Consider the following 11,132-nt stretch of genomic DNA (forward strand, 5'->3'; position numbering starts at 1 on the left):
AAAAAAAACCAGGGACTAACTTTGAATGTAAAAATGGATTAATTAACCATTGGTAAGTATGGGAAAATTGTTGTTTACTCCAGGAAAATTCATTTTTTGGCCATAACGAAGTTATTATCCCTTTAAATGCATAGGTCGCCAGGCGTAAATCGCCAATTTTGCTGTTTTGTAAAACTTGAGATAGCGAACTGTTTCCGACGTAACTTTGTCACTGTAAGTCTGTCTTGTCCGAGCTCGTCAGAAGCTTACCTTTTCTTTTTTTTAGAGTCTAGACAAATACCGCAGGTGACGAAAAATGTTTATTGTAGCCATTACCACCCACTCACCCACGCGCGCACACACACACGCACACACACACACACCACAACCACCTCCACCATTCATTTTTATCAGCTTTCGCCAAATGGGAAGTACATGTAGGTCCTCATCTGTCACGTCATAGGGGTACTCCGCCTGCATTGCTCCACATGTTTCAGTTCTTTTAATGTGTATTATAAATGGATGTTTGGAGGTGAGCTACACGCATCTAGCAATTTACGAGAAAATATATAGTGTATATTGTTTAAAGATTTACAACACATGCAAGAGACATGATACACTGCGAGAGATAGGAGCTACTATTATAAAGAGACGAGCTTAAAACTGAAGGTAAGATTGCTTGATCTCTCTCTCTGTCTCACTCTCTCTCTCGCTCTCTCTCTGTGGGGCCGTATTCTGCTAGGAGGGGGAGGCAGTTGTCTCCTAAAAGGTTTTTGAAAACAAAGGTCTTTATAAAGTGGTATAGTATGTTCCTTTTCCTTAAGTTAGTATCTACCACAGGCAGTATCGATAACCTGCTTAGATGGCATGTATTGTAGGCCTTCAAGCAGTGTTAACAGCTGACCACCATAAAATCTGCTCTAACCCCCCCCCCCCCCCCCGCCCCGTACGAGTTTTATGTTAAGTCGACGTCGTCATAATTAGTGGTTTAACTTGTTCCAAACTACTTAAATTACTTTGTTTCGACTTCTTAACGGTTTTTAAATACTTGAGCAAGTGATGATTATATCAACTGCTTAAATACCTTAAAGTGTAGTTATGGTTTTAATGTGACCATGAGTGTATCTAATTTTGTTACAGGATCTAATAAAACTGACAAACCAACATTAAAGATGGATCTGGCAGATGATATATTTAGTGACGTGTTTCCGGAAATGGAAGTCGATTGCGCGTCCGCTTTTCATCACAAGAAACGCGATGAAATGTGGTCCGCTTCAAAACTCTTTGAGGAGGCACTCCGATCTGGAATCAAATTGCCTTCAGACGAAGTTGTGATTTTATATGAACTTGCGACTCTAGACATCTTTTCGGCAGATTTCGAACTCGGTTTGAGCAGGTATGAAGATGCTCTCTTGAAGGCGAGAGAAGTTCAGAATCCCTATCTTGAATGCGCAGTGTTGTTTGGCTGTGGTCATTGCTACAATAGCCTCAAGCGCCACGCCGACGCGACACGCAGCTTTCAAGCACTTGGCGACATAGCTAATGTCCTTGGAAACGATTTATTTCAGGTGGTCTCACATTGCTGTTTGGCTAAAAACTATTTCGATGAAAAATTGAACTGGGTAGATAATGCTGCGAAGCAAATAGATTTTGCAGAAATTATACTAAAAAATACATCTCATGACTCCAAATCACGCCCTATCATGGCGTTATTATGTGCCCGTGGACGGCTGCACTTAGCAAAAGGCAGTACCGATCTTGCGCTTCAAGCACAGCATCTGGAAACAGCCAGGAAATATTTAGATTTTGAAACTCATTTATCAACCCACTTGACCAACAATGATCGCGCGAAGCTATTCAGCTGTCAAGCGGTAATTTATTCTCTAATGTCATCGTATACCACTGCTCTTAAATTTGCGCAACAAGCCCTGGACGTGGCTGAGGGTTATTCTGCCGTTGGAGAGTCAAACGCCGTCTTAAGTTCTATTCACTTCAAGCTCAACAGCTCAGAAAATGGTTTCAGATGTGGTGATGCGGCTCTGGCTAGTTTCAGAAGAGCGGATAACAACATGAGAGATTTCGAGGTTAGCTTGCAGATAGTAAACTCCTACTTAAGTTTCAAGGGTTTCGATCCCACACAAATGTTCCAACTAACAATGGACGAAGTTTCCAAATTGTCTGCAAGATATGTAATGCCAGCTACGACCTTCATCAAAACGTTGCAAATGAGACTTACAAGCGATGTTCACAAACTTGCTTTTGCAGAGCTCAGCAACGAACTGAGTGAGCTCATTCAACTCATGTTCGTAAACATCGATGATCTTAACACCGCCTTGGGTTGTGCTGAGAGTACGCGAACAATGTCTTTGATCAGTGGCATGGAGAGAAGGTTTAAGGATACTTCTTCGGATTTTGACATTCTTCAATTATTGGAGTCAAGCATCGCCTCTCCAGGAATGCTCAAAGTAGTCAGTTCTTGTTCTGACAATGCTGTATTTTTTTCTTTTATGAGAAACCGTTTCTTTGAAGGCTTTGTGGCCTGGATCTTTAAAGCCAATCAAGCAGTTGACTACCATAACTTTACAAAGTACATCTCGACAAAAGTCATCCCTTGCTCTAACCAAGTTTTGGAAGATACTATAACGATGCTACAAAGAAATATTGCCACAATGAGTCGTGAAGCTGGGGTTGCAAGTAGGGATGCACGATTTGATGAGAGAAACGCTTTAAAAGAAGAGGACCTAGAAATTGGAGAGCGTTACCGAAGGGGTTCTGCAGACATCTTGCAAGAACTGTATAGGATTTTATTCTTACCTATAGAGAATGAATTGCCTGTCTTAAGATCGTATAGTAGCACCTCTGAAATTATCTATAAAAGACTTTTGATTATACCCAACGCACATCTTCTCCTTCTACCCTTCCCAGCTCTAATGAATGAAAAAGGACACCATTTGTGTGACTTCGTAAACGTGACCGTCGCCCCTTCTCTGAAACTCCTTGCCCACTTGAATGACCTTGCCCAGTTGAACAGAGGTCCAAGCAGATTCCTGGTAATTGGTAACCCCCTAACTCCACCAGGGGCGAGGCTTTGCACGCTCCCTGGGGCCGAGAGGGAGGCGAGGAACGTCGCAGCGCTGTTTCCAGATACTGAGCTGCTAATTGGGAAGTCGGCGAGAAAGTACTATGTTATGGAAAAAATGGTGTCAGCAGAAGTCATCCATTTTGCATGCCATGGATCATGGTCAGAAAACTTTTTGGCTCTCGCTTCAAATAACCCCAGTTATGATTCTCAGAACGTCACTCCAAGAAATGCTGACTACAGATTGACTGCTGACGAAGTTGCCCAATTGCCCCTCACAGCCAGATTAGTTGTCCTGAGTGCTTGCAATAGCGGTAGAGGAAAGGTAACAGGAGAGGGTATCATAGGCCTAGCGCGGTCATTTATTGCAGCAGGTGCACGTGCCGTGCTTGTTGCCCTTTGGCAGCTGCCAGACGACGCCACTGAGCTGATAATGACGACATTCTACTCCAAGTTTAAGGCTGGCGAGTCAGCGTCATCCGCTCTGAGATTGGCCATGGAAGACGGTCGTCAGAGGAAGAGAAATCCATTCTACTGGGCAGCATTTTATCTTATAGGGGTTGATGTGCATTACAGTGGGGCAGTTTCAGAGAAAATTCAGATGTACATGTATGAGTCCGATTGATACATGTAGTACCAAAATGGACACTGATACATTTCTTTGGGCGTAAAAAAACTAGACACATGGAATTGGGTTCTTTTAAAGTGAAGGGAATCTTGTGGTTTTCTTGAACTTCAAATGAATAAAATGAATACTGTATATATAAAAATGCAACTGGTAACTCATGTGCGAAGTCTGTATGCATGAGGTTGAGATCAATCGGTACATTTCGAAAGGTTAGTAGCTGTAAAGTGCCTTATGCAAAATAAATAAATAAATAAATAAATAAATAAATAAATATAGATAAATAAATAAATGAATAAATTTTAAGGAAGGTAATAGTCAAATTATCCTCTGCGGATATTTCAGTATTGCGCGAATGATTGTTATCTCAGAATACTACAAGGGCATTTTTAAGTGATTTTTTCCATCTTTCTACTTTATAAATGCATTTACCCAGGAAAGCGGTGTCGGTCAGTGGTACCCGATTAAAGATGTAATAAATTCTACAAGCAGAGATGATTGTTATCCATGATATACGGTAATGCAAAATTGCCATATCAACAGTTCATGAGGAGTAATTCCAATTCCAATGAAAAACTCTGCATGTCTTGTCTTGCATACTTCCTGCAATTCCCGTACTTACCGAAAAGCCTCTGCAGAAGGCACCAGCTATTCTTAATTGCTATATAGGTCTACATGACAGATATTCCAGATATGCAGAGTCACGTTTATATTCCTCTGTGAGGCTTTATTGACGATATATTATTTATTTCTTGAAGGAAGAGTACAAGTAGTATCAAGAATAATTTGCACGCTATTTATGATATACAATGGAACGCTAAATGATTATTTAGAAACGTGTCGTACAAGGTAGTCAGCAAGAGACCTTCTAGGACGTTTCATACTAAAATAAGTTCATTGGCGAGAGGGCTCCTATTGCTTTCAACCATGAAAATAAGAAAATAAGAGCGCTTTAGGATTCAAACATCGCACCAGCTGGATTGCTCCAACTGTGGGAAGGATTCTTGCTTCAGTGTATTCAGCTTAATAATCTGATACGCCTCCTTGATGGCTAGTGGATAATAAACTTTCTTGTGTGACGAAGAGTGACAGATTGCACTGAGGAAGAATCTTCCGCAGAGTTCGATCGATCCAGCTAGTACGATGGGCTTATCTGAACGTTCCCTAAGATAACGATTTATATTGTAGTCCCACGGCTACACACAGCCTTCGTTATCATATTGATAGAGCTTCTGCGAATTGCTTCTGCTTCTGCTGTATAATTTATCTGTGACTGAAATACAGACGTATTTCGCTAATCGTTTGTACGGAAATATTGTGCGATTACTTGTTAAGGCACCCTTAGCCCCTTCCCAGTTGGTGAGTGATACGTACGTATTTGATTTGAAGAAGATGTATTTAATTAGACATAAAGGATGTAAGGTGTCGTCAGACATAAACGCAAGATATTCCATAACAAATAAACGTTAAAAATTAGATTCCCGATAAACAGAGTCCCCTATGCTCTCTTTAGCTATATCTAAAGCTACGTACGCTTTGAAGATGGGGTTGATATAGAACTTATCACAGCATTTTATTAATTTTTTTATCATTTTTAGGTCACAAGAAATCCGTTTCTTGCTTGCACTTTGAAAAAGCAACAGAAACTGGATCACTGAACAAAAGTGTTTGCTTTTACGTCATCAATGTACTCTGCTTCCTTCCTGTATGTCTGCGATTAGCATAATGGGGTCAATGATATTGGATGTGAGGTTGGCACGCATATACTAGAGTATACTGGTATATAGGCCTATTACCTAGGTAGTATTCATTTGTTAGCTACCGGTACCTTGCGTTAGAACATATATGTTTGTTCGGGCACTTAGAAGTGGCCTTAGGTAACTGGCATTGTATATGTAAGTATTAAAAGATGAATTTTTTTTGTTTTCCATCCCAATACCGTACAGACTGCTCCGATTCCTTAACATCCGGTTACTAATTTTAACTGCAAGCAGACTCAGAGCACAGTGCTTAGCCTTGCTTTGAGTCGTGCTTACGCCGTTTATCTGTCGTCACAGGAATGATATTTTGGTTCCTCCAGGAGGCGAGATGGAGTCCGTGCAGTGAAGTACCGTTGCGGTCAAGCTCTCTTGTGGCAGTTTCTATTTTTGTGTTAAAGATCGCGACCCTAGGTGTGCGGATACTAAGCACTAGGCCTATATTGAAATGGTCTTGTTATGCTATACTGTATATATATGTTTTATTACTACAAAATAAAAAAGCTACGCACAGAAACAGCGTGTATATCCGCAGTAGCTATCCATGTTTTGTCTGATTTTATTGTTGATAAATGGTCTCTCATATCCGAAAGACGCCATAAAACGCCATGTCTGGGGGATTTTTCTGAATTTTTCCACCTCCTGTGTTTGAAGAGTTTCTCGAGCGCGTGAGCCTAGTGAACTTTCGTATGTCAACTAAGATTTGGGAACAAGGAAGCTAGAATTTTTGATGCTTTGAAAAACACTCGTAGTCGGCTACAGCGTAATTGGCTTCTGTAGGTCGACTATGACTTAGTGTAGTCAACTAAGAATATTACATTCAATGTTGAACAGGGGCTAGTTCCGAGACTGACAGTAGGCTACAAAAATGCGAATGCTTGGCTTAAAACATCCAGTTACATCAACGGTGTTTGTGACAATATTGATAGGTCATTGAATCTGTTTTATGTTTGGGAGCCTGAAATAAAAGTTTTTATAAGTAAGTTTGCATTTACACCCTGAATGCCTGTTACATGTTTCAGCAACAGCATTGAAAAGAATTTAACATTCAGAGTTAGAAGTAAAAGCAACACTTTCTAGTATATCACTTTACTAAAGATGAAGCCAGCTTAGCTTAAATGACACAGTGTTTGCGTTGTCAAAGTGTAATTGTTAAAACTTCAAAATTATTCATTGATTTAACTATTTAACCCATTGTCCTAATTTTTTAAAAGCCTCATAAAAAGTCGTGTTTATCGTTATCCACATTTTGCAACTAATTATAATTAATTTTTTAGGTGGAAACACTGCACAAGGGATATACTTCCTCAAAACCCATAGATAAACATGGAACTGATGGAGGACCTGTTAAGCCATGTTTTCCAAGACATCGATGCAAATCATCTACATGAGCCAACAGTGCAGTTTTATGAGGAAGGATGTACGTCTACGATCTCAAAGAAATATGAGAGGCTTCTTCGTTCTTATTCCAATTCACCTATGTTAGAGAGTGTGTTGTTATGTAAACTCGCCCGGATTGATTTTATGGCGACGGAATACGAACTTAGCTTAGACAGGTTTGAATCAGCGCTTGACAAGGCAAGAGACCTAAAACATTCGCAATTGGAATGCTCCATTTTGTACGGTTTTGGCAACTGTTATCTTCAGCTAAAACGCTACAAAGACGCAATACAAAAGTTTCAAATAATGGGTGAGATAGCAAGTAGAAATGATGACCAGTTTTACCAGGCAGTTTCTCACTGTTCTTTGGCTAAAAGCTACGCGAGTCAAAACGAAACTGAGCTTGAAAAAGCTTCACACCAAATTGAACATTGCGTCAAAATACTCAAAGGTACCCCAAAGAACTCGGAACATTTTTCAACTATTTCTCTTCTTTGTGCACAAGTACGACTCCACGTTGCCAAATCTGCCATAAATCGCACCGCAGCTGAACGCCAACTTCATCTTGCAAAACAGGATTTGCTTCAATCGCAGATGGACAGTATCACTGTAGAAAAGCAGGCTGCTATATGGCTGTGTCTTGCACAGATTCATTTAGCCCTGTGTGACCATGTGACCGCTCTACAAAATGGCATCCAAGCGGCGGACAATGCGGTTTCAAACACAATGAAGGGAGACTGTTTTGCATTGTTGAGTATCATTTACTTCAGATTAGGATGTCGGGATTTGGGGTTTCGTTGTGCCGACCTGGCAGTGGAGATCTTCAAAATGCTTAACTATCAAATGAAAGTGTTTGACATCAATCTTAATATCTCCTACGCGTTTTTGGAATTCAAAGAATTTGACGTAACACATCGATACCAACTAGAAGCAGAAGATGTGTCGAAAATTACTGGATACTTGCAAGGCGCCACTGTTTTTACAAAGTCTCTCCAGATTAGACTTTCCAGTGATAAACACAAGCTTGCCTTCTCTGAACAGAGCAGAGAGGCCAGTGAGATTCTTCAGATGATTCACATCAACAGGGATGAAGCCGACGAAGCCCTTTTTTGCGCTGAGAGCACCAGATCGAACTCCTTGATAAGTTGGATTGAAACCAGGTTTGAAGACGACCCTGATAAGCGGCAAATTTTGAAGTTCTTTGCAGTAAGCGTTTCGACGCTTGGCATGATGAAAGTGATTGAAGAGGTCTGCGACACAGGGATTATGTATTCCTATATCTCCAACAGGCTTTTTAATGGATTTATTGTATGGATCTTTCATACTGGAGATAATGAAAAAAGGAACAACATACTAACCAAAGTCATCCCTTGCTCTTACCACAAACTTCAATCTACTATCAAGATGCTGCAAATGACCATTGCATCCAAGAGTCGTGAAATTGGAATTGTGGGCCGGGACGCATTCGTAAGAGATCGAAACGCCTTAAAAGAAGATGACATTGAGGGAGGAAGTGAACACAGTTTGCAAGGGTCGTGCGCCATTTTGCGAGAACTCTACACAATATTATTAGAACCCATTGAAAAGGAAGCTCGTATTATTCGAGAGGAACACAAGAGCAACGGAGCTATGTGGCGCCTTTTGATTATCCCGAACTCGGAATTATTTCTTGTCCCTTTCCCTGCTCTTGTGAACTCTTGGGGTCAATATCTATGCAGAATTTGGAAAGTTTCTGTTGTCTCTTCTCTTAAACTTCTGTCGCATCTTCGCGGTCTAGCATTAAAGGAGGACAGTCAGAAAACCTTTCTAGTGATAGGTAATCCTCTTACCCCTACAGGAGCAGGTCTTTGTTTCCTCCCTGGAGCAGAGAGGGAGGCGAAAAATGTCGCAGCGTTGTTTCCACACGCCAAATTGCTTGTTGGAAAGATGGCAAGAAAGAACATTGTCATGGAACAGATGAAAGATGCGCAAGCCATACACTTTGCGTGTCATGGATGTTGGACAGAAAGTTATTTGGCGTTGGCATCGAATTCAGACGATCTTGAAGAATGTGCGCAACCCAAACACTACAGACTGACCGCCGATGAAATAGCACATCTTACGCTAAAAGCCGGGCTAGTTGTACTGAGTGCATGCAATAGTGGCAGAGGAAGGGTAACGGGGGAAGGCATCGACGGTCTTGCGCGTGCGTTCTTCCTTGCTGGCGCACGCGCAGTACTTGTAGCTCTATGGCAGCTACCAGATGCCGCCACTGTGTCAATAATGACATCATTTTACTCTAACTTTAAATCAGGACAATCTGCGTCATCGGCGCTTCGCCAGGCCATGGAAGACTGCCAACAAGATTTCAAAGACCCATTTTACTGGGCAGCTTTTTACCTTATGGGTGACGACGTGTACTATAGTAATGCAGTCCCCGAATGGCTTTTATTAGGCCACTTCCCGTATTGATGACGACTTATTACAAAGACGTTGAAGGCACAAGTACATGTACATGTACATTCTGATGGTTTTGTGCACATAAACATTTTTGTACCGTAATTCTTTGATAGTGCAGAAGCGCTTAGCAAACTCTGTGCAGCAACTTTAATGTAGAGAATTCTTCGTTAAGTATTTATTTACTTCCGTGTGCTGTCAGGCTCTTGATTTTCTGTGTGTGTGGCGTCACGTTCAGTGATGAGTTCCCTTTTGTAATGTTTGCGTTTGGAGAACCCTTTGCCAACAATTATGTTTGCTCCTACAGGCAACGCAAAAATGATATTTATTATTGAAAATAGCACACTTCAAGGTCACGTTGAAAGTCATTGTAACTTTGCTGGCCACGAATAAACTGAGACTGATATAGCGGTCCCTATGCACGGTGAAAAATATTGCTACATATGTATATGCACTTTAACATTGTGTGTGTTCTACTTTTTCTAACCTTTTTGTCATTTCTATATGCCTTCAAGTATTTTATTAATTTTTCGTTAATTTTTTCCATTTAATATATTGTTTGATTTACTGTGGCAGCTTGACCCCCCTCCCCCCCCCCCCCCACCCCCGGACCGGCCTGGTGCCCTAATAACGTACGTGTTTAGTCTGCTTATTTACAAGATTCCCACTCTATACTATGATGTTGTAAAACAGGCACAGAGACACAGCGCCAGGCTAAAACAACTGCCTTCCAGCAAACTGGTTAAGGTTTTTGTTACCCTTTGTTATCCAAATACAGGAAATTAGTATTTTCATGCATCTCATTATTTAATAATACCTCTATCTTTGTGCTGATTTAAAACAATAAAAAACCTTGAAAATATAAAATATAGGCGTTAATATTTTTTTCGTTGCAATGTATAAGTATAGGCAACTCAAAGCTTCAATCATCACTTCAACACCTTTCTATTTTGAGGTGAGGTAGCAATCACATAGGGGCGTATCTTCATCCCTAAGAAAGATTTTGTCATGAAAATTGACAGATTGGACCATGAACGTGTGAGCTACAGGTGCCGTCGTTTTTGTTATGGAGGAATCAGTCACTAATTACAGATTTTCATTAAACGAAGGGATTATTTGGCTTTATCAACGATATGAACTAAGCCTTTTAAGAAAAATCGCTGGCAGGGTTTTGGAGTAATAAATGGTGTCATTAAATTTGCGTTTGAACGGTGATCGTGGGTGCTCAGGAAAAAAGAGAAATTTGAAAAAAAAAAACGGGTTTTCAGTTTTTTTTTTATTCTCAAAATCGCAATTATGACGTCACCCGTAAGATAACATAAAATATTAATATATAGTCACTGAACACTGAAGATTTATTTATTACCCAAAAGAATGTATGTAAGGCAGTAAATAAAATATTATTATCCTGTCAGGCCCTGCGCTGTCATGTTAAATTAGAGATAAGTTTAAACGGAATTTGATAGCCTTTAGAGATTTCACAGAAAATGAATAAATATGATGAATAAAAGTATCACTCTACTTCATATAGACCCTACATTGGTTGTGCCGTAATAATCAGGAGACCATTGCAAACACGAAAGCATCCACTTCAAGAGGACGCACAAACCAAAACAAAATTCCCTAAGTCTATTTCTGTGTAAATGACCTATTTTAGTGTGCAATGCAAACTTTGTACACTGTTATCGTTACTTTTCGGAAGTAGGTCAGTATTATGCGCTGCAGTCTCACAGAAGCCATGATTAGGTGTAGTAGGGGATCGTAGACGTTACACACTGAACGTGAACTCAAACCTTAACACGTCAACTTTAATTAAACGGTAGGTACACGAACAAAGTATCGAGACTCGTGGTGACAATAGACATGTAGTACTCCT

At 40.4% G+C, this 11,132-nt stretch overlaps 2 protein-coding genes across 2 annotated transcripts; both read left to right on the plus strand.

Annotated features, from left to right (window-relative positions):
• Positions 1 to 461: 461 nt before the first annotated feature.
• Positions 462 to 4,176, plus strand: LOC147763117 (uncharacterized). The gene is made up of 2 exons (XM_087008888.1): positions 462 to 648; positions 1,120 to 4,176. The coding sequence occupies exon 2, from the start codon at positions 1,152 to 1,154 to the stop codon at positions 3,681 to 3,683; it is 2,532 nt and encodes an 843-aa protein (XP_086865014.1). The 5' UTR covers positions 462 to 648; positions 1,120 to 1,151; the 3' UTR covers positions 3,684 to 4,176.
• Positions 4,177 to 5,388: 1,212 nt separating this feature from the next.
• LOC106174603 (uncharacterized) lies at positions 5,389 to 11,079 on the plus strand. The gene is made up of 2 exons (XM_013556235.2): positions 5,389 to 5,578; positions 6,718 to 11,079. Exon 2 carries the CDS (start codon positions 6,767 to 6,769, stop codon positions 9,269 to 9,271), a length of 2,505 nt encoding a protein of 834 aa, XP_013411689.2. The 5' UTR covers positions 5,389 to 5,578; positions 6,718 to 6,766; the 3' UTR covers positions 9,272 to 11,079.
• Positions 11,080 to 11,132: the final 53 nt, after the last annotated feature.

This window comes from Lingula anatina, chromosome 3, assembly GCF_051362555.1.
Source record: "Lingula anatina isolate TDL-2025a chromosome 3, LinAna3.0, whole genome shotgun sequence".
Taxonomy (NCBI): domain Eukaryota; kingdom Metazoa; phylum Brachiopoda; class Lingulata; order Lingulida; family Lingulidae; genus Lingula; species Lingula anatina.

Excerpts from the sequence above, each read along its gene's own strand:
- LOC147763117 (XM_087008888.1), top strand. The coding sequence starts at position 1,152 with ATGGATCTGGCAGATGATATATTTAGTGACGTGTTTCCGGAAATGGAA.
- LOC106174603 (XM_013556235.2), top strand. The coding sequence starts at position 6,767 with ATGGAACTGATGGAGGACCTGTTAAGCCATGTTTTCCAAGACATCGAT.